General features: G+C 47.3%; 1 protein-coding gene across 3 annotated transcripts in view; it reads right to left on the bottom strand.

The window, feature by feature from the left end:
* The window catches only part of galnt7 (UDP-N-acetyl-alpha-D-galactosamine: polypeptide N-acetylgalactosaminyltransferase 7), a 186,613-nt gene that overhangs the window by 47,915 nt on the left and 114,744 nt on the right, over positions 1-23,954 (bottom strand). For all 3 annotated transcript variants that reach the window (XM_072515757.1, XM_072515759.1, XM_072515758.1), the window contains exons 3-4: positions 17,984-18,150; positions 10,173-10,303 (exon numbers count right to left, since the gene is read on the bottom strand). In XM_072515757.1, coding sequence (XP_072371858.1) covers positions 10,173-10,303; positions 17,984-18,150 — 298 coding nt within the window. The remainder of the gene's footprint in view (positions 1-10,172; positions 10,304-17,983; positions 18,151-23,954) is intronic.

Genomic DNA, 23,954 nt, shown 5'->3' with positions numbered 1-23,954 from the left:
TCCCGGGGGGGGCCCTCTTCTGACTCCGAGGAGAACACCTCGGAGGAGTGCTCCGAGGAGGCCCCCGTGGTTACGGCACACCTGTCATCCCCACCCTCCACCAGCGCAGGCACACAGATTTCGGTGGGATATGTTCGTGGTCAGGCATCTGGGGCACATTCTGGTAAGTACCACACTGCTGATGGTGCACATCAGGTGGAGGCAGGAACCCCCAGGCGAGACAGCAGTTGGAAGGCTGCTGGATCCCAGGACCCAACATGGGTCCCAACCTGATGCTGAGCCTCTGGAACAGGGTTACCCGGAGCTGATGGAGATGTTAGGGAGGAGCCAGGACATTTAGAGGGAGATGTCACTGTCACCCCAGCAGATCCATAGCCACTTGGAGGAGCCCCAGAGGCTACGGGCGCAGGAGCTGGCGACGGCAATGAGTGACACCGAGATCAACACTGCTAGGGTGGTGGCCGCAGTGGAGAGCCTGGTGCACGACATTGGCACCATGAGTGAAGGTGTCCAAGGTGTCACGCAGTCAGAGACGGCCACGACTGAGGGCCTCGGCAGATTGACCGCCCCGCTGGAGGATGTCACCCAGTACCAGGCTGACCTTGATGAGGTTCTGCGGGACATGTCTCCCTCGCAGATGGGCATGGCTGAGGCACTGCAGAGCATGTCCCAGTGACTGAGAAGCATTGCTGAGGGTGTTGACATTATGGTGCGGACCATGAGGAACCGCCAGGGCTGGCAGAGACAGATGATGCGGGGGCAGCTAGGGCTGCCCCTCCATTCCAAGGTGAACCCCAGGGCCCAATGGGCACTGATCGGGACGAGGGGACGCTGAGTGCCATGGAGTGACAACGGTGTCCTAAAGCTCCCCGGGTTCCACCCCATTGATGAGGCAGCACCTTGCAGGGGTAGGGGGCGGCACTATCGGGAATAGGCTATTGTACAGCACATTAAACAACTTTCGGCGTCGTCCCCCATTATGATGCCTCTATCACTTTCTTCCACAATGCGACCTGACCCCTGGACCCTTTGCCCATCGCTCCAGGCATGCGTCAAGTGCTCACTTACCCATGATTGCCAATTCCCTATTAGCGATAGCCTTCAGCTGCGCAGCCAGAGTCCTCAGTAGTCGGTGGGGGTTATGGGTGATTGGTGAGGCAGACGGGAAGTGACAAGGGTTGCCCCCGGAATGGGGTTGGTATCCAGGGGTTGGCACAGTGGTGCCGCGAGCGATTGACTCCCCCAGCGCCTCCCCCCACCCCCACATCGGCTCACCCCTGCGGATGGTCCCCCACCCCCCGCCCAGCCCAGCCCAGTGGTGGCAAGCCCAGCGCTTCCGGGCTCTTTGCCTGTCAGCAAAGATTGCTATTACCTCCTTGGCTCCCCACACAAGTCCTCCCGCCAGGTTCACGTTTTTTAAAAGAAGTAAAAATCGGCGCGAGCGTGACTACTTGCTGGGAGGCTGCTGGATATGGGGTTGCTCTCGTTGATTGTATGGGGCTTAAGTGGTGATAATTGGTTTCTCGCCACATTACGGCGAGATCCCGATTTCACCCACGGGAGCGGGCCGGTGGCATCGCAAATGGTTTGGCACCCGGCGTGGATCTCGTTTTTGTCCTCTCTCGCTACTCACCGGCCTCGTCACGCTAGAGCAAGAGCGTAGCGAGGCCAGAGAATCGCGCCCAACATCTCCCAAACGTAGAATTTGGCGCAGTATCCCATAGAGGATTAATGAAGGCCTCCGATTGCCATTCCTAAAAAAACAATAGCCTTTTACAAGAAAAGGTAACCAAGCAGTTTTAAAGAAGCTGGATACCTCTTTACCCTGGTGGACTGCACACAAAAGGGACCACATTGTGGTTTATGGCTCTGACAAAAAATGCCTTGGAAACTGTGCTTAAAAGTTGTGTTTGCTTTGAGAAGAAGAACCAACTGGTGTGAAAAGAAGACAGCAACCTTTGCGAAGTCAATATAAGCTGCTCCTAAGTTTCTCTTTATGCTGGAACAGAGTACCTGCAATTGTTCCTCAAGTCCGCCTGCAAAGCAGTGCAAGAGTCATTGACTGTTCAGCAGATCAGTGTTGAGAGGATAATTGTATAACTCGGACACCATTTTAAGGACGGCACCATCTCTTCTTTTCCCATGAATCAGTAGCAGAATTTCTATTTTTATTTTTTTTGTGCGTCTTTTAGGTTGTCTCAAAAGAGTAGTTAATATACATCCATATTTCAGAGTGTGTTATTGAGCTTTGCCTTTCTATTTGGCAAGGCTGGTTTCGTATTAAACTAATAAGTTTGTTGTATATTGAGAGAAGGCTGGCTAAAGTCTCTTTTATTCTGGGTAACGGTAGTGAAGGTAAACAATTGGCCATTTTGGGGAGTAAACTAATGGTGCTACCTGTGGAGTAGTGAGGCTAGTCATACTGTGCACTTCTCCCATCCTACTCAAGCTCTTCATTAATTATGATTAGATTTTTGCTTTGTGGTTCTGGGTCCCTTAAATTTAGCGGTGGGGAATTCTTTACGTCGACCCTGCCAACCTTTCCATAACATTAAAGCCTTCAGTCTTCTCGTTCCCAGAGAAAAAAAAACAAGTCCTATTAATCTTCACAGCGCCAGGGTCCCAGGTTCAATTCCCGGCTTGGGTCACTGTCAGTGTGGAGTCTGCACATTCTCCCCGTATCTGTGTGGGTTCCTCCTGGGTGCTCCAGTTCCCTCCCACAAGTCCCGAAAGACGTGCTTGTTAGGTGAATTGGACATTCTGAATTCTCCCTCTGTGTACACGAAGAGGCGCCGGAGAGTGGCGACTAGGGGATTTTCACAATAACTTCATTGCAGTGTTAATGTAAGCCTACTTGTGACAATAAAGATTATTATTATTTTCTGAAAGGTTTAACCTTTTCTGATAGGCATAATCTCTCCATTCTGGTGTCATTCTCTTAGAAAGTTTTTGTATCCTCTCCAATCTTTTCACGATAGAGTTTAGAACTGTTCACTATACTCATGTAATCTAACCAAGATGCTGCACAAGTTTTTTAACATAACGGGCGCGATCTAACGGAAAACTTTCTAAATGTCATTTCAGGCAGCTTTGGCTGCAAATTTCTTCTTGGCTCTATCAGCGAGTTCCCCATCACCATCTAACCACAATTTAGTCTTTTCTTTGGGCCCTGGGAAGTTTCGCTCCTGGCTAGTCCACACTTCAAATTATTTTCATCACTGGGGAGCTGCACTCATTGGCCAGACCAGCTCCTCAGAAGATCAGGCCACAATTTTGAAAGGATGCTCCGATCTCCAAGTGAGCTTGAGGCCCCCCCCCCACACGTGGGTATTATCCCCCACACCAGGGCACTCCGTTATGGGGTCAACGAGGGGGCCCCCTTTTCAGTCCTTCCCGTACCCTCTTTCGGCCCCCCCCCTTTCAGGACCCCACCCTCAGGAGGCCCCTTCATACCCTCTCAGCGCCCCCCCCCCCCATCCATCCCTCCTTCACGGGCATGTCCCCCTCAGACCCTGACCCTCGGCAGTGCCACCCAGGCACCTTGGTATTGCCAAGGTGGCGGTGCCAAGTTGCCAGCCTGGCAGTGACCAGGTGCTCATGTGCAAGGGGTGAGTCAGGGAGCCACTCTGCTCTGCCCCTGACCACCCAGGGGCCTCCAATGGCCGGGGAGGTCCACGATGCTTGTGTGGACCAGTACTAATCAGCATCCGACTGGGATCTTCCTGGGGAAGCCAATAGATGCTGGACACCATTTAGATCCAGCGTCAGCACGGTTAAGTGGGTTCTTGCCATTTTGCTGGGTTACTGATTGCGGTATCTTGTGAGATCTGGTTAGCTTTGCTGCAAAAAAGGCATTTTTTGTTGAAGCTTTTTGTCTTCCATTCATCAGGATATTTGCAAGGATATAATGCAATGGAAAACAACAATTTATACTATGAGAAGAGAGTGCTGATTGGTTGGCAAGTGTACTCTGATTGGTAGAGGCTTTGGCATGAAGAATTCACCAGTTGATGGTGACTGACAATTAACTACAAAGCATTGTCTGAAATTTTCACCAGTTGATGGTGGCTGACAATTAACTACAAAGCATCGTCTGAAATTTAAACCAAGCAGCTCGACTGATTTAACATTATGAGAATACCTGGGGTTCTCTGATGCCCTTGGGAGGTCACTAGGGGACCGTGGCTTGAAAGATTTGGAATATCCCGATTTAGCAAGCGTTGCCCAATCGTGGAGTTGCATCCAATGTTGAATACTGTTGAGTTTTGCAAGCATGGCTGGTAAGGTACAGTCTGTATCTTGTCCGTGCTGTTTGATAGGATCCACAAATCTTTGGGACGTACGGTCGGCGTAACTAGAGTCACACTGGCACTGAAATTCATTTACCATATTATTCATTTGTGCTTAGGTTATTCATGAAGGCTCTGCCTTCTCAACCTTGCCTCAAATGTAAAAAGAATAACATCCATTTTGCATCTCCTATTGTATATACCTCCTGGATGAGCTCTGTTGCTGTCAATCAGATGTAACACCATGGTCCCTCCTCCCACTTATCGTAGATGTTTCTATCATGTGTATCTCATTTATGTTGTGCTTCCCTATCACTACAGTGTCTCGTCCTTCTTTGATCATTCTTGACGTCAGTGATATCTCCAACTTAATATTAAGTGTGCTTATGGAACGGACCTCATTCACATGTTTTACATGGTCATAGGTACATAGGAATTAGGAGCATAAGTAGGCAATTCAGCCAATCAGATCTTGGCTGATCTCTTCCTGGTCTCAAATTACCGTCCCTATCTGTTCCCTTTAACTTTTTTATCTCCTTAAAACCATTTAATGGCTCAGATTTCACTGCAGTATGGGGCAGCGAGTTCCATAAATTCACCACCCTCTGTGAGAAGTAGTTCCTCCTCATCTCAGTTCTAAATCTACCGCCCTCAATCTATATCTGCAACCTCACGTTCTAGATTGCCATACAGGGCAGCATGGTGGCACAGTGGGCTAGCCCTGCTGCCTCACGGCGCCGAGGTCCCACGTTCGATCCCAGCTCTGGATCACTGTCTGTATGGAGTTTGCACGTTCTCCCCGTGATTGCGTGGGTTTCGCCCCCACAACCCAAAGATGCGCAGGATAGGTGGATTGGCCACGCTAAATTGCCCCTTAATTGGAAAAAATGAATTGGGTGCACTGAATTTATATTTTAAAAAATAGATTGCCATACAAGGGGTACCCCGCAGCTCTTAGCCACCCGAATGCCCAATGTCCGAGGGCATCATCTTAAGCGGTAGCTCTCCCAGTCTCTTTTCCTGACCCCTAGCATGTATCACGAAAAGCTCGCTTTTTCCAACATTCAGCTTATACCCCGAAAAGTCTCCAAAATCCCTAAGAATCTGCATGACCTCCCCCATCCCCTCCACCGGATCCGCAATGTACAGGAGCAGGTCATCTGCATACAGTGAAACACGATGCTCCTCTCCCCTCCGAACCAACCCTCTCCAGTTTCTGGACTCCCTCAACGCCATGGCCAGCGGCTCGATCGCCAGGGCAAACAGCAGGGGGGACAGGGGGCACCCCTGCCTCGTCCCTCGATGTAATCTAAAGTACCCTGACCGCAGCCGGTTCATTGACACACTCGCTACCGGGGCCTGATACAACAATTTGACCCACCCTACAAATTCCTCTCCAAACCCAAATCTGCCTAACACTTCCTACAGGTGCTCCCACTCCACCCAATCAAAGGCTTTCTTCGCGTCCATTGCCGTTACCACTTCTGCATCCCCCCTTCCGAGGGCATCATGATCACATTCAGGAGCCTTCGCACATTCGTATTCAACTGCCTGCCCTTCACAAACCCAGGCTGATCCTCATTGATCACTCCCGGGACACAGTCCTCAATCCTAGTGCCCAAAATCTTGGCCAATAGCTTGACATCCACATTAAGGAGCGAAATCGGCCTATAGGAGCCACATTGCAATGGGTCCTTATCTCGCTTGAGGATAAGCGAGATCAGAGCGTCGGGGGAAGGGTTGCCTTTTCCTTAGCCTCATTGAAAGTCCTCATCAACAGCGGACCCAGCAGCTCCGAGAATTTCCTGTAAAACTCTACGGGATACCCATCCGGTCCCGGGGTCTTGCCCGCCTGCATACCCCCTAACCCCTTAACCAGTTCCTCCATCTCAATCGGGGCCCCCAATCCCTCTACTCGCCCCTCCTCCACCTGTGGAAACCTCAGTTGGTCCAGGAACTGCCTCATCTCCTCCCCCCCCCCCCCCCCCCGGGGGTTCTGACTCGTACAATTTGCCATAAAAGTCCTTGAAGACCTCATTGATCCTTGCCGAGCTCAGCACCATGTGGGCAGCGAATATATCCATGATTCAGAAATGGGTAATGGAGGGAGAGGGGGTGGCATGGAGGCGGCGCCTTGTAAAGATACTAGTTTGGGGGCACTGATAACGGCACCGTTGCCGCTTCCGCCGACGCGGTATACCACGAGCCCGGTGGTGGCGGCGACATTGGGGATCTGGAGGCAGTGGAGACGGCACGGGTGGGGGGGTGGGGGGGATACAAGGGCTTCAGTCTTGGCCCTGGTACGGAACAATCACAGGTTTGTTCCAGGTAGAATAGACGGGGGGTTTCTAAGTCGGCACAGGGCGGGTGTCAAAAGGATGGGGGACTTGTTCATTGATGGGTCTTTTTGCTAGTCTGAGGGCGCTGGAGGAGAAATTTGGGCTACCCACCGGGGAATACCTTTAAGTACATGCAGGTTCGGGCGTTCGTGAAAAAGCAGGTGGGGGAATTCCCGCTGCTGCCTGCCTGGAGGATAAAGGATAGGGTGGTCTCGGGCGTGTGGGTAGGGGATGGCAAGATATCGGAAATATATCAGGAGCTGCATGAGGACTCGGTGGAGGAGCTGAAGGGCAAGTGGGAGGAGGAGCTGGGTGAGGAACTGGATGAGGGTCTGTGGGCTGACGCCCTGGGCAGGGTCAATTCCTTCTCATCTTGCGCCAGGCTGGGCCTGATTCAGTTTAAGGTGGTGCACCGGGCGCATATGACAGTGGCGAGAATGAGTAAGCTCTTTGGGGTGGAGGACAGGTGTGTGAGGTGCTCAGGGAGCCCAGCAAACCACGCCCATGTGTTCTGGGCATGCCCGGCACTTAAAGGATTTTGGAAAGGCTTCGCAAAGGCTATGTCCAAGGTCTTGGGTACTCGGTTAAAACCGAGCTGGGGGATAGCGATATTTGGGGTATCAGACGATCCGGGAGTGCAGGAGTTGAAAGAGGCTGGAGTTCTGGCCTTTGCCTCCTTGGTAGCCTGGAGAAGGCTCTTGTTAATGTGGAGGGATGCAAAACCCCCAAGTGTAGAGGCTTGGGTCAGTGACATGGCGAAAATTCTCAGGTTGGAGAGGATAAAGTTTGCCTTGCGAAGGTCCTTGCAGGGGTTCTCCAGGCGGTGGGCAACAGTTCCTTGACTTTCTTGTGGAACGTTAGGTGGAGGTCAGCAGCAATCCAGAGAGGGGAGGGGGAGGTGGGGTGGTTTGGGTGGTGGATGGTTTTCATTTGTAAAGGGCAGATGCCTCACCTTGTTTTGTTACATTGTTAGATGGTTAAGTTGTTGTCTGCTTTATTGCTATGTTTTCTTTTCGTTGTTTTTCTTTTTGTAGTGGTTTGTAAAAATTATTGAAAATGTTTAAATAAAAACAAATTTTAAAAAAACAAGGGGGAACATTTGGTCTCCATTTACTTTATAAATCACTTTTAGTATTATATATACCTCGATCAGATCCCCTCTCATCCTTCTAACCGCCAGTGAATACAAGCCCAAACTGTTTAATCTCTCCTCATACATCAACCCTTGCGCCTGTGAGGGCAGCACAGTGGCACAGTGGTTAGCATTGCTGCCTACGGCGCTGAGGACCCGGGTTCAAATCTCGGCCCTGGGTCACTGTCCGTGTGGAGTTTGCACATTCTCCCCGTGTCTGTGTGGGTTTCACCCCCACAACCCAAAGATGTGCAGGATAGGCGGAGTGGCCACACTAAAAAATACCCCTTAATTGGAAAAAATAATTGGGTACTCTAAATTTATAAAAACAAAACTTGCATCCGTGGATTCAATCTGGTGAATCTCCTCTGAACCGTCTGCAATGCCTCCACATCCTTCCTCCAATAAGGAGACTAAAACTGGACACAATACTCCAGATGTGGTCTCACCGACACCCTATACAATTGCAACAATTGACATGCTTATTCTTGGCCGTGTAAGATTGAGGCATTCTTGAAAGGTGACGGGCAGCACAGTGGTGCAATGATTAGCACTGGGACTATGGCGCTGAGGACCCGGGTGCGAATCCAGGCCCTGGGTCACTGTCTGCGTGGTGTTTGCATATTCTCCCCGTGTCTGCGTGTGTTTCACCCCCACAACCCAAAGATGTGCAGGATAGGTGGATTGGCCACGTTAAATTGCCCTCAATTGGAAAGAAAAATAATTGGGTACTCTAAATTTTTTTTAAAAATTCTTGAAAGGTGAAAGTGTCACATCCAAGGCAAGATATGATCACACATGGAGAAAGCTCATATTGTGCAATTCCATGTGCTCGCCATCTCTCGGCAGGGTTTTCATGCCACGAACCTGTACTTGGAGCTTGTGTGCGCTCCTGTCACCCAACCCCATTTCCGACTTTTAGAATTTACATCTGCTAAGCTCATCTTGTCACCTCAGCCACACAATTAGTCTGGGACTCAAAGTCCAACTTTAAGCATCTGTCACCCTTTAGTGCGGTCTATTGTGGAGACAAGGTTCTCTTTACAAAGTAGGAATGCAGTGCTGTGCATCCCTTCATCTGAGCACTTGCTGTAAATTTCAAATGGTGATTTCTGGCAGACAATATAATCTTTGAGCATCCTCATCCTGGCACCAAGGATGTTAAGCCCTGGCACCCTCATCTGTCGGAGTCCGATCTTCCCCACTACTACAACCTCCCCCCCCCAGCCCACCTCCCCAGTACAGGCCTAGCACTATAGCTTCTACTCCTGCTTGAGGCCAGGTCCTCCCCTTCCCCAGGGCAGCCCTAACCCTGCAGCCATTGAAAAGCCAACCCTGACTTACCACTGGTCTGGTAGGTTGAGACCTGTCTGTGGGACACCCTTCAAAGCGATGTGGCACCGTGTGCAAAGCCTGGCGTTGATTCGTGTGCGTGCCCGTAAACGAAGGAACCTCGGCATCATGAGCAAAGTGCAGGTTGGCAGTTGCACATCGCTTATGTACTGTTGTGAAACATGTTGTTCTAATTGGACGTCAAAATGTCTGGATGATCCAGGGCGAGGGTGGGATGATTTTGGCGAGCAGAGCTTATAATGAGTTGCAAATGTGTAAAATTGATGTTCCCGATGTGCCTTGGCAGGAAACACGACTCGCCATTGACCGCTGGAGCATACTGTTGTGACCTGGCTTTGCGATGATGTAAAACCGATTTTTGTTTTTAAAAAAATTTGTTCATGGGACATGGGTGTCGCTGGTAGGGCCAGCATTTACTGTCCACCCTGGAGGGCATTTAAGCGTCAACATTATTGTGGATCTGGAGTCCAATGTAGGCTCGACCAGGTAAGGATGACAGATTTCCTTCCCTAAAGGGCATTAGTTTTTACGACAAGTGACAATGGATGCATGGCCATCATTAGACCTTTTAAATTCCAGGTTTTTAAAAATTCCATTCAAATTTCACCATCTGCTGTGGTGGGGTTTGAACCTGGGTCTCCAGAGCATTATCCTGAGTCTCTGGATTACTAGTTCAACGACAATGCTGCTACGCCACTGACTCACGATATTTTCCACTCCACCCTGCCATGTTGTCTGCCTTAAATGGGACTGGAAAACCGTGCCCAGACTCAATTGGTTTAAATGTCAAACAATGCTTGGCAGTTAACCGTCAGTCATTATCAACTGGTGCTTTCTCCATGGCAGCGCCTCTACCAATCAGAGCGCACTTACCAACCAATCGGCACTCTCTTCTCAAGCTGTATAAAATTGTGGATTTCCTTTACATTTCATTCTTGCGAATGTTATGATGAGTGCAAGATGAAAAATGTACTTTTTTCCAGCAATACTCAAGTTGTGTACTACCATACGACTATTTAGATCGATTTTGAATTAATAAGAATTCTGAATTTACTCTACCTGTCCAAGGTTCGCTTTATGAGCACCGATACTTCTTGCTTGAATTAATCCTTCTCTTCTTTCATTTCGATACACCTTGACTAACCCATTCCATTGTTTCAAATAGCTGTCCAACCTCTCTTTTAAATGTGCTGGAGATGAATTAGCAAAGAGAACAAATCAGCAAAATTGTTAAAATTGCTTGGAGCCAGGGACATTCTCTACAGCATTTAAAGTAAAAGTCAGAGTTTAAGAGCAATCCCAATGCACAAGAGCACTCAAGACTTTTCTACTTCTGTCATTTGCTGGAGCTGATTCATTTTTTAAAAAATGGACCAAACGTAGAACCATGTCAATAGCTTCAAGTACCAAAGCTGCAGGGAAAAAACAAGGACCATCTGTCACCAGCCTCTTAATGAGTGATTTATCTGTCTTTTACTTTGACCATATTTACATCATCGGAAGGTTGAAAGGAAGATTAAGAAAAAAAAATTGTGCATGTGGTCTATGGTCAATAGCTATGTGGTCTTCTCTGGCCGTTGGCCATTTTAAGGCACGAACAGTTAAAACATAGAACAGTTATCACTGTTAGGAAGCAAATAACAACCAATGTTTATATATCTCTTCCCACATTTCAAAGTGCTTTACATGAAGTTCAATCAGCGAATCTCACGCAGGAGGAAAATGACTAACAATAACGTGCATTTTAGCACCGTTAACATATTTGATTTGATTTATTATTGTCACATGTATTAGCATACAGTGAAAAGTATTGTTTCTTGCGTGCTATACAAACAATGCATACAGTACATAGGGAAGGAAGGAGAGACTGCAGAACATAATGTGACAGTTATAGCAAGGTGTAGAGAAAAGATCAACTTAATACGAGCTAGGTCCGTTCAAAAGTCTGATGGCAGCAGGGAAGAAGCTGCTCTCGAGTCGGTTGGTACGTGACCTCAAACTTTGGTATATTTTTCCTAACGGAAGAAGGTGGGAGAGAGTATGTCCGGGGTGCATGGGGTCCTTAATTATGCTGGCTGCCTTTCCGAGGCAGCGGGAATTGTAAATAGAGTCGATGGATGGGTCTTGGGTAGAGCAGGCTCCATACCAAGCTGTGATACAACGAGAAAGAATGCTTTCTTTGGTGCATCTGTAAAAGTTGGTGCGAGCCGTAGGTGACATGCCAAATTTTCTTAGTCTTCTGAGAAAGTAGAGTCGTTGGTGGGCTTTCTTAACTATAGTGTCGGCATGGGGGGGACCAAGACAGGTTGTTGGTAATCTGGACACCTCAAGACTTGCTCTCGAAGCTTCCTACTTCGTTCCTATTGATGTACAGAGGGGCATGTTCTCCACTACGCTTCCTGAAGTTGATGACAATCTCCTTTGTTTTGTTGACATTGAGGGGGAGATTATTGTTGTCGCACCAGTTCATCAGATTCTATATATCATTTGCTCTATCTCTATATGAAAATGACCCAATGTGCTTTACAGAAACGTTATATATAATTTGACCCTGAGGCACATTAGGACAGATGGCCAGAAGCTTGGTTCAGGAGGCAGGTTTAAAGGCACGTCTTGAAGGAGTACAGAGAGGTAGAGAGGTTTTGGTCGGCAAATCCGGGGAGATAGGGCCTTGGAAGCCAATGAGATAATTTCCAGTGATGGAGTGACTGAAATCTGCGATGTTCAAGAGGATAGAACTGGAATGGCGCAGATATTTTGGAGGATTTTCAGCTGCAAGGGATTAAGAGATAGGGAGGATGAAGGTGGTGTAGGAACTCGAATTTTAAAATTAAGGGTCTGATTAACTGGGAGCCAGTGTAGATCATCAAACACAAGGGCAATGCTTAAATGGGCTTGGGGCATGGAGGATTTTGCTACAGGATTGGGAGAGGTAAAGAGTTTGTGCTTTCTGAAGGCATGAAGGAGATGGCGGTACAGAAGGAGCCGTGGAGGGGGGTTTCCAGACAGCAGTAGTTTAATGGCTGAAAGAATGGTGACGCATGGAAAGAGAAGACCCATTGTAGATCTATTAGTTATAGAGGTATTTGATAAGAGGATGAAAACCTTTCAGTTACATCACTGAGAAACAAGGAAGCAGCAAAGCTTAGACCAGGCTGTGGCAACAAAGTGTTTGGAAGACACTAGCTGCATATTTTCAATGATTTTAAATTTATGGAGGATTGAAGGAACCTGGCCCAAAACATAAAAGATGTGACTTTAGATTACGAAGGCAGGGATAAGGGTTTTGTTGACTGCACCAGGCAGCGAGGCAGAGGTGGGTAGTGTCGTGTACGAGGGACAGAGTAATCTGGGTCTTAATAACACAACAGGGATGCAGAGGGAGCTCAGTTTGGTGTAGAGCTTGTCTTTTCAAACATTCACTCTTGGGATGTGGGTGTCCCTGGAAAGGCTGTCAATTGTTGTCTATCCCGAACTACTCTCGAGAAGGTGGTGGCGAGTCTTCACATTTAACCAGTAGTCAATATGGTGAAGAGGCACCCAAAATATTAAATCAGGAAGATAGGTACTTAGTGAGAAGCGTCCACGTGATGGGTTTCCAGGCATCTGCTGTCTGTGTCCTTTGAGGTGAATGTCATGGATTTGAGAGGTGTAGCCATTGAACCTTTGTTAAGTTGCTGCAGTGCACCCTGAAGCCAGAGCACCTTGCAGCTATGGTCTGCTGATAGTGATGGGAGTAAGCCATTGCATGAATTGTCAATTGTGTGGACTGCTTCGTCTGGATAGTGTCAGAGACCTGGATGATTTGAGTTGTACCCATTCAGGCAAATGGAGAAAATTCTATCAAACACCTGACTTGTCCCTTGTAAGTGGGTAGAGAACCAGTGGGCCAGGAAATGAGGTTCATGCCAGAATTCTCAGCCTTCAGCCTGCTCCTGCCATAGCATTTCAGTGGCCGATCCACCTGTTTCTTGTGAATGATGACCACAAAGATATTTTGAGTGTGTGACTTGATGATGGAAATGTCACCCATTGAATGCCAAGGGAAGGTGCATAAATTCTCAGTTGTTGGAGATGGTTGTTGCTGATCATGTGTGCAGCATAAATGTGTTTTAAGACTTAGGTACCCAAGGGAAAGACTCTCTTTTTAAATAATTCATGGGATATGGGCATCACTGGCAAGATCAGCATTTGTTGGCCATCCATAATTGCTTTACGAAGGTGGTGGTGAGTTGCCTTTTTGAACTGCTGCAATCCATGTGGTATAGGTACACCCACAGTGCTGTTAGGGAGGGAGTTTTCATAGAATTTACAGATTATCATAGAATTTACAGTGCAGAAGGAGGCCATTCGGCCCATCATGTCTGCACCAGCTCTTGGAAAGAGCACCCTACCCAAGGTCAACACCTACACCCTATCCCCATCACTCACATCACCCAACACTAAGGGCAATTTTGGACACTAAGGGCAATTTATCATGGCCAATCCACCTAACCTGCACATCTTTGGACTGTGGGTGGAAACCGGAGCACCCGGAGGAAACCCACGCACACCCGGGGAGGGTGTGCAGACTCCGCACAGACAGTGACCCAAGCCGGAATTGAACCTGGGACCCTGGAGCTGTGAAGCAATTGTGCTATCCACAATGCTACCATGCTGCCCATTTTGATAATTTCAGGATTTTGATCCAGAGACAGTGAAGGAACAGCCGATATATTGAATAATAATAATCTGTTATTGTCACAAGTATGAAGCTACTGTGAAAAGCCCCTAGTCGCCACATTCCGGAGCCTGTTCGGGTAAACTGGTACAGGAATTGAACCCGCGCTGTTGGCCTTGTTCTGCATTACAAGCCCACTGAGCTAAACCAGCCTTTCCAGGGACACCCACATCCCAAGAGTGAATTTTTGAAAGTACAGGCTCTACATCAATCTGGTTCCAAGTCAGGGTGGTGAGTGACTTTGAGGGGAACCTCCAGGCGGTGGTATTTCACATGCATCTGCTTCTAGACGTATGGGTCATGGGTTTGGAAAGTGCTGTCTGAGGAGCCTTGCTGAGTTTCTGCAATATAACTTGTAGATGGTACACATGGCTGCCAATGTTTGTCGGTGGATGAAGTGAATGTTTGTAGAAGGGATGGTAATCATGTAGACTGCCTTGTCCTGGAAGGTGTCAAGCTTATAGAGTGATGAGTGGAACTGCACTCATCCAAGCAATTTGAGGGCATTCCATCACTCCCCTGATTTGTGACTTGTAAATGATGGAGAGGCTTTGGGGAGTCAGGAATGAGTTACTTGCTGGAGGATTTCTAGCCTTTGACCTGCTCTTGTAGTCACAATATCTATATGGCTGGTCCAGTTCAGTTTCTGGTCAATGGTAACCCCCAGGATATTGATCGAGGGAGATTCAGCAATGGTACTACCATTGAATGTTATGGGGTGATGGTTAGATTCTCCCTCGTTGAAGATGGTCATTGCCTGGCACTTATGTGGCGTGAATGTCACTTGCCACTTGTCAGCCCAAGCATGGATATTGTCCAGGTCTTGCTGCATTTGGACATGGACCGCTTTAGTATCCGAGGAGTCATAAATATTGTGCAGTCATCAGCGAACATCCCCACTTCTGAAGTAGTGGTGTAGTGATATTGTCACTAGATGGTAATCTAGAGAACCAGGGTAATGCTCTGGAGATCCACCACAGCAGATGGTGAAACTTGAATTCCACAAAAGCTTAATGGTGACCATGAAACCATTGTCGTTTGTTGTAAAAATCCATCTAGTTCACTCGTGCCCTTTAGTGGAGGAAATCTCCTGTGCTTACCGGGTCTGGCCTACATGTGACACCAGATCCACAGCAATATGGCTGACTCTTAAATGCCCTCTGAAACGGCTAAACAAGCCACTCAGTTCAAGGGCAATTAGAGACAGGCAAGTAATGCAACTCCAGCCAGTGTTGCCCACACCCTATTAATTAATTTTTTAAAAAAAGGAACCCAAACTGAGCATCAAGAGCAGGTTCTTGCTAAGCAAGTGCTGCTTGGCAACACTGTTGATGACCTGTTCCATCACTTTACTGATGATCGAGAATTGATTGATAGGGTAGTAATTGACTGCGTTGGATTTATCCTGCTTTTTGTGCACAGGACATACCTGGGCAGTTTTCCACATTACCTAATAGATGTCAGTGTTGTAGCTGTAATGCAATAGCTTGGCTAAGGGAGTGGCAAGTTCTGGAGCACAAGTCTTCAGTTCTATTGTTGGAATATTGTCAGGGCCCAAAGCCTTATGGCTCTGCATTAGGGTTATTGAAGTATCCAGTGCTTTGATTCAGAGCTTAGGTCTGATCTGTTGTTTGTGCGATCACTTATCTCTGTCAATCTGATGCTGTTTGTGCACTTTGGCATGCAAGTAGTCCTGAGTTACAGCTTCACAAGGTTGACACCTCATTTTTAGTTATGCCTGGTGCTGCTCCTAGCATGCTCTCTTGCACTCTTCATTGAACCAGGGTTGATGCCCTGGCTTGGTGGTAATGGTAGACTGGGGGATATGCCGGGCCATGAGGTTACAGATTGTGGTTGAGTACAATTCTGATGCCGCTGATAACCCACAGTGCCTCATGGATGTCTGGATTTGAGTTGCTAGATCTGTGGTAGTGCCACACAACACGATGGAGGGTATCCTCAATGTGAAGACAGGACTTTGTCCCCAGAAGGACTGTGGTCAAGAATGTGAAACAATCAATTTATGTCTTCAACATTAAACTTTAAATATAAAAAGAACATTCAGATACCCAAGAGAATTTAACATGGCTACTTTGAAGCTGATGGTGGCAGCAGCCAAGTTAATAAGGCACAAAGAACACAGGAATTTACAGTAGACCATACGTCCAATTGAACCTGCTCCGCCATTTAATATGATCATGGCTGATCTTGGGCTTTAGTTCCATTTTCCCACCCACTCCCCATTTCCCTTAATTCCCTAAGACACCAAAAATCTAACTAACAAACTACCTTGAGTGCATTCAATGATGGAGCATCCACAACCCTCTGCTGTATAGCATTCCAAAAATTCAAAACCTTTTGATTGATGTAATTTCTCTTGCATCTCAGTCTTAAATGATCTTCCCCTTACCCGGAGACTGGGCCCCTATGTTTTAGATTCCCCGTCAGCAGAAACAATCTCTCGGTGTCCACCCCATTGAGCCCCTTCCAAAGTTTATAGGTTTCCATGGGAGCGCCTCTCATTCTTCTAAATGGCAGAGAATATGAACCCAATTTAGTCAGCCATTAGTAGAACTTGCACTCATATAGCACTGTTCAAAACTTCAGGGCATCCCAAAGTGCTTCACAGCCAATTAAGTACAATGTGTAGTCTAATGGACAATGTAGGCTAATGGAAATTATATTTACATTATAAAAATACACACACACAGACATATAGTGAAGTAAAGGCCACCACAATCCCAGATGACCACAGGCTGATTTCCACTTTGAGGGGGAGAATTGACTGGTGGTGATTTAACCTGAGGATCACCACGCCTCAGCCGAGGGGTAAGGTTGAGAAGGCAGGGTCTCCATGAATAAGCTCAGCTGGTACGGGAATTGAACCCACGTTGTTGGCCTCGCTCTGCATCACGAACCAGCTGTCCAGCCAACTGAAGTATATAGTAATACCACGTATAGTATCAACTTTCTTATTATAATTCTTAGTTGGCTACGTTCAATTCTGTTCCCAAGGAGATGAATGTATCAGCTGATTAAAATGTCCAAACTATACAAGCAATCTGGGAAAACCCTCCGTGAAATGCACTTCGCAACTCTAATTACAAGGAGGAAACTTCTAGCAAATAGAATTAATGCTAAGTCATCACAGTGATCAATTTGAGAACTCCGCAGCAATCAAATTCGGATTTTGTTACTGTGATGTTGCATCAAAGCACTGCGCCGCTGCATATCCAGGGTTTATACTTACTCTTTAGTTGTAAAAATGAGAGAGGATACTTCTGATCAAATTATGTTTAGCAACTAATGCTTGCTAGTTATTTTTGCAGTGCACTACTTCAGTGAGCTGACAGTGCAGGACTGTGCAAATGTGTTGGGATTTGGTTTCAATTAGCACTGCTGACTCATGGTGCCGAGGACCCGGGTTCGATTCCGGCCCTGGGTCACTGTCCACTGGAGTTTGCACATTCTCCCGTGTCTGCATGAGTTTCACCCCCACAACCCAAAAGATGTGCAGGGCAGGTGGATTGGTCCTTAATTAACCTTAATTGGGGAAAAAAAAAAAACTGGGTACTCTAAATTTATAAAAAGGATTCGGTTTTGGATCCCGGCAAGCTCAGAAACCGACAATTTAAATCCTGGGAGTTAAATGCAGTCCTTCAGTCTAACGCTGTGGTGCTTGCACTGAATCATTACAGTTGCCGTCAAAATAACTAAGAAGCAGCCTCAGCACTATGACAGGCTTGGGAAAGGATGCCCCCTTGTGGGTTGCTAAAAGCCTAATAACTTGCTTTTTTTAAACATTGTTGGAATGCACAAACTCCAAGGTGGAAAGGGGTATTTGGAAGGATTAAAAAGGGCAAACAGACATTAAACAGATAGAGTATTATATATTGGACTGTTAAACCCCTCTAGGGAAAAGCAGACTTTGAGCAACTACATCCTGCCTTTATACAACACAACATAAAGAAGCCAATCATACTGCTTCACAGGAGAATTATTGAACCACATTTGACAACGAGCCAGTTAAGGAGATATTAGACAGGGGACTAAAAGTTGGACAAAGGTGTAGATTTTAAGGAGGAGGCAGAGATAGTGAGGCAGAGTGTTTTATGCAGGGAATTCCTATGGTTAGGAGCCAAGTTCTTACCTTTGTTACTGTAATCATCAATCATAACAATTTCAGCGAGGTATTGTTTGGGTGTCCTCTTGATCACACTGTGGATGGTCCGCATAAGGGTTGACCATCCTTCATTATGGAAGACAATGATAACACTTGACGTGAGCAGACGATCATCATAATGCCAATTCTTGCACCTGGCAAGAACAAAATAGAAATGACACCTGCATTATACAGAGTTTTCAACCATTCCCTTCCTGTGTCTGTACTTTCCCCAACAGTTTTCTCTTCCACCCATATATTTGTATGGTGCCTTTATTGTAATAAAATGTCCCAAGGTTTTCTTTATTTGTTCATGGAATGTGGGCATCGCCAGCTGTGCCAGCATTTATTGCCCATCCCTAATTGCCCTTGAAGGGCAGTTAAAATGTAACCACATTGCTGTGGGTCTGGAATCACAGAGAGGCCAGACCAGGTAAGGATGTCAGATTTCCTTCTCTAAAAGACATTAGTGAACCAGGTGGATTTTTAAACGACAATCGGCAATGGTTTCATGGTCACTTTAAACTCCAGATTTTTATTGAATTCAAATTTCACCAGGTATTGGATAGAAATGGAGGTGGAGGGGGGGAAAAGAGTGCGGGGGAAGGGGTTTAGAAATTGAAATGGGGGGGATTTTAAAATAAAAATTGGAGGTCAGGGAGCGTTGGACCTGGTCAACCTCAGAGGGGGATTTGGCAGGCCCCTCCCCTGGGGAGGAGGAGGGCGGGGGATGGGGGGGGGGGGGGGGGGGGGAGGTAGGAGGAGGGATCAGATCTCTGGAGGTTTAGGGGAGTCCATCTCGAGTTGGTCTGTCTTCATAATTGTTATCCAGAGGCTTTTTGAAGTAAGGATTGGTGTATCCGGTTGAAACCCCCCTCCTCCCACCCCCAATACGATGCTGGGGAGCACAAAGTCACGGCCCATTAAGCCAGTTGACCAAAACCTTGATCAAAGAGGAAGGTTTTAATGATTGTTTCATAGGAGGAAAGTGAGGTGGAGAGATTAAGAGATGTAGAGAGGGTATCCCAAAGCTTGTGGCCTAGGTAACCGAAGACAGTGCTGTCAACGGTAAACCAATTAAAATTGGGGGTGTCCAAGAGGGCAGAATTAGAGAAGTGCAGGTATCTCAGAGGGTTGTGGAGCTGGAAGAGATTACAAAAATAGGGAGGGGCAAGGCCATGGAGGAATTTGAAAACAAAATGAGAATCTTAAAATCAACAAGTTGCCTGAAAGGAAGCCAATGTAGGTCGAAGAGCACAGGTGAAAGTGAATGGGACTTGCGGTAAATTAGGATTGGGGCAGCACAGATTTGGATTACCTAAAGTCGATGAGGGTAGAATGTGGGAGATCAGCCAGCCATGTGTTAGAATAGTTGAGTCAAGATATAAAAAAGGTACATATGAGGATTTGAACAGCAGATGAACTGAGACAGGGGCGAAGTCAGGCGATGTTATAGAATGTCTACAGTCTACTCGAGCCACTCGGCTCGACGAGTCGGCACCAACCTTTGGAAGTAGCACCCCACCTAGGCTCATGCCCCCACCCTATCCCCGCAACCCAGTAACCCCACTTAGCCTTTTGTACATTAAGAAGAAATTTAGCATGGGCAATCCACCTAACCTGCACAACTTTGGACCGTGGGAGGAAACCGGAGCACCCGGAGGAAACCCACGGAGAGAAAATGCAAACTCCACACAGACAGTGACCCGTGGCCGGGACTGAACTCGGGTTCCTGGTCCAATGAGGCAGCAGTGTAACCACTATGCTTTATGGAAGATAATAGGTTGTGATGGCACAAATGAGGTTGGAAGTTCATCATCGACCCAAAAGTAACACTAAAATTGCGAACAGACTGACTTCATCTTAAACTGTTGCCTAGGAGACGGATGGGGTCAGTAACTCTCAACAAAGTTTGGAGTGGCACCACAAATATAGGCATCAGTCTTCCTAAGTTATCATATCTGAGCTTCACGTATCAATAACTCCATGCAACTGGGCATTGGACCCAGACCTGCCTGGCTTATAACTCACCAAAATGACAGTGGGTCATTCAGGAAGACTTTGCCAAGAATGCAGAGATGAAATTGAGATGTTAGAGGGAGCGCACAAATCATTAAACAACTGATTCACCCAACCCTTCAAGTACTACCTGCCCCATTATTGGGGGAGTCTGCAAATCGCATGTTAGACGTATCAGCCATCTCAGAACACATCCAGCAGGAGTGGAAGCCCAAGAAGATGGGCAAAACAATCCAGGCTGACACGTCAGTCTAGTAATGATGGAAAGCTACTCTCAACTATGCATTTGTTACCTCTATTCTTAACTATTCTAATGCCCTCTTGGCCCACCTCCAATGTTCCATTCTCTAGAAACAAGCTCACCTAAAACTCTGATAACATATCCTAGCTTGCACCAAGGCCCGATCATCTATCACATCTGTGCTTGCTGACCTACATTGCTAGCCCAATAAGCATTGCCTCTATTTTACAATTCTCATCCCTGATTTCAACTCCTTCTTTACTTTGTCTGTCCCAGAACCTTCCCCCAGCCCCTCAACCCTCCAACATATCGGAGCTCCTTCAATTCAAGCCTTTTGCAAATTTGTCATGCTAAGCACGCCACCCTTGGCAGACATGCCTTTATCGCTCAGCCCTCAAGTCCTGGAATTCTCTCCTCAAGCTACTCTTATCCCCTACATCTCCCACTTTACCGAGGCCCAACATCTCCCACTTTACCTGCCCCGTGTGAAAGTGTACAAACTCAGCAATAGCATGATGGGAAAAATAGCCAATTTATGTAACCAAGTGTGAGACAGCTGTGTCAGCTAACTGCCAAGATCAGACCCTGACAAACTAGACAAAGCTAAAAATCCACATAATTGTATCATACAAGGCCAGAAGAGGGAAAATAGTGCCTGACCTTATTAAAACCTGATAACAAAGCCACGATCTAGGAATGTCCTAATAACACAACCTCCTCATGACCTAGGTCCATCTGCGTCAAGGCATCATGAGGGCAGAGGTAAAAACAAAATAGGACCACGTCTTAAACCCTCTAAAGACAAAATACTGCAAATAAGCCAAGTCAGGGTCTTTCCATGACAACATGTTTGATCAGAAGTTATGACTGTATTGACATTTTTGAACAAGGTCTGTTTTTGTAAAATGATACAGCTTTTGTATAAATATTGAACGTTTTCTCCATGTCTTTGCGAGCTTGAGAAAGAATGAGCAGGTTTACCTTAACAGCTCTCTCTCTCTCTAACCTGTAGCCATCTGCATGCAGACTTTGGTCAATAAAGACAAAGTTATTTATTTCGAAACAGAGTTGTAAAGTTGTTTTTTCTCACAGTCTTGAAGTAGGAAAGATTTTAAAAGACGACACCTGAGGCCCGATTATTTTCCCCAACTGTCTCCCCACCCCTGCCTCGTCCCCTGACCACCATGACACAGGGCTAGGTTTTTAATGGGTTTGGAACTCGTCTTGCCTTTCTTGATCTTCTAAGTCTCTCTCATTTTCTCTAATGTTTCACACCCAAAATTATTCAGTAACAGCCATTTTCCATGAACAGAAATAGAGAAAATCCAAGTAATTTAACAGAGGTGGTTAGGTTAACAGTTTGGGAATATGTGATCTCTTCCTTTCACTTATTATGTATTTGCACAAACATTTATGGTACACCACTGTGCATATATACAGTGACCCAAGAATATCATGGGCGTCATAATAAACACATCAGTATATGATGGTGCAGAGACACACACTGACTGACACACTGCAAGACCAATCAACACACACAACACAGCAGCCAATCACCAGTTAGGGCACGGTCACTAAAGACAGAGGGCACTAGTTTTCCCACTCATTCGGGATGCAGCCTCTGAGACAGACAGAGCCCTCAGTCAGTAGCACAAACATCCACCATGTGCTAGGCTGGTCAGGTTAGGATTAGGTCTTCAGTCAATCTAACATAGTGTCGACCCACAGTGCAAGTATGTTTAACAGCTCTTAGTTAAATAAAATAGAGTTGTACTATTACAAGTGTTGGTAGCCTGTCTATGTTACTGCTAAGGTAAACGCAGTCTCCACAGATCCAGAGTACCCAACACATCATGGTACCAGTATGTGATGTTAGCGTTTATTAGACCTACCTTCAAGTGATCTGCCTTCGACGAGCAATCAGCCATCCGGTAGTATGGACAGCATCCGCCCTCCCCCACTGCTCCGCCTCTCAGGCACCTTCGATGCGAACTGGAAAATCTTTAAACAACAATTCCAGCTATACCTCAAAGCTGCAGACCTGGAAGCTGCTTCAGGCGCCAGAAGATTGCTCTCTTCCTTTCCACAGCTGGGGACCACGCCATCCATATCTTCAACTCTCTCACTTTCGCTGAAGGTGAAGACAAGTCCAAGTTCAAGACAGTCCTGCTCAAATTCGACAGTCACTCTGACATCGAGGTAAATGAAAGTTTTGAGCACTATGTCTTTCAAAAGCGTCTGCAGGGTAAGGATGAACCTTTTCAATCTTTCCTCACCCACCTTCGGATCCTCGCGCAGTCCTGCAATTACAGCTCCACCTCCGCCTCGATGATCCGTGACCAGATCGTTTTCGGTGTGCAATCAGACCCCCTACGCCAGCAGCTCATCGAGGTTAAACAGCTCACCTTTGCGATAGCCATCGAGACCTGCGTTCTGCATGAACACGCCACTAACCGATACTCGCACATTCAAGCGGCTGAAACGGCGCGGCAAGGTCCCCACGAGGCAGAGCGGGTGCAAGCCATTAAACAACTCCAGGGCCTAAGCCTGGATGAGGCTGGCCTTTTCGCGCGCTTTTCGCGGGCTCCCGCGCATGCGCGCACTGACTGAGGGGATGGCGAGGCCGAAGACCGCACTGCGAAGGCGCACACTACATACGACCGCACCGCCTATGCACGGTGGCGTACCAAACGTTCTGACGTCACGACGTGCGGCAACTGTGTCTCCGCCCACTTAAAGCGGCAATGTCCTGCAAAATCCCGACGCTGTCTCCAATGTGGCAAGCTTGGCCACTATGCAGGTCGGCTCAACCTACTACCTCTCGTCGCTCCAACCAGCCACGCAGGGATGTCCGAACCATCCAGCCACCGGTCACCGATTCCAACTTGATTCCGGACCTTGACACCGAGGACCCTAAAGCACCATTTTGGGTGGGCACCACCACCAAACACAAGATGCTCCAGAAGACAAAAGCCAAGTCTCTCCCAATATTCAGCATTGATCCGGACGACGAGTGGTGTGCCACCCACACGGTCAACCGATCTCGTATCCGATTCCGCCTGGCGCTTCAGCCAACCTCATTATGCGGTCTGACCTCGAAAGCCTCCATGTCAAGCCTACCATCCTGCCATCCGCCTGCCAGCTTCTGGACTATAATGGTAATGCCATTGCTGCCAGTGGCTCTTGCCAGCTTGAAGCGTCGCACCGGTCATTAAAGGCTAACCTGCCATTCAAAATAGTGGGATCCACTAAAGCCGCCCTGCTTGGTGCTCAGGCGTGCAAACTTCTAAACCTTGTCCAAAGGGTTCACTCCCTGTCACCCGCTGACGCTTCCGCATCTCAGGATGCTGACTTTCGGACACAGCTGAATGCCATCATCACCCGATACCACGGTGTATTCGAGGGCATGGGGCACACTCCCATACACTTATAAAATCTTGTTAAAACCAAATGCCACGCCTGTGGTGCATGCACCTCGCAGGGTACCAGCACCCCTCAAGGACCGCCTCAAGCAGCAGCTGCAGGACCTCCAGGACCAGGGCGTAATTTTGAAAGTTACAGAACCGACTGACTGGGTCAGCTCTATGGTGTGCGTTTGAAAAAACCAACTGGCGAATTACGCATATGTATTGATCCCAAGGACCTCAACCGCAATATTATGAGAGAACACTATCCCATTCCAAAATGCGAAGAACTCAC

Source organism: Scyliorhinus torazame, chromosome 9 (assembly GCF_047496885.1).
Source record: "Scyliorhinus torazame isolate Kashiwa2021f chromosome 9, sScyTor2.1, whole genome shotgun sequence".
In the NCBI taxonomy this organism is placed as follows: Eukaryota; Metazoa; Chordata; class Chondrichthyes; order Carcharhiniformes; family Scyliorhinidae; genus Scyliorhinus; species Scyliorhinus torazame.
This window is presented reverse-complemented; position numbering and strand designations above follow the sequence as displayed.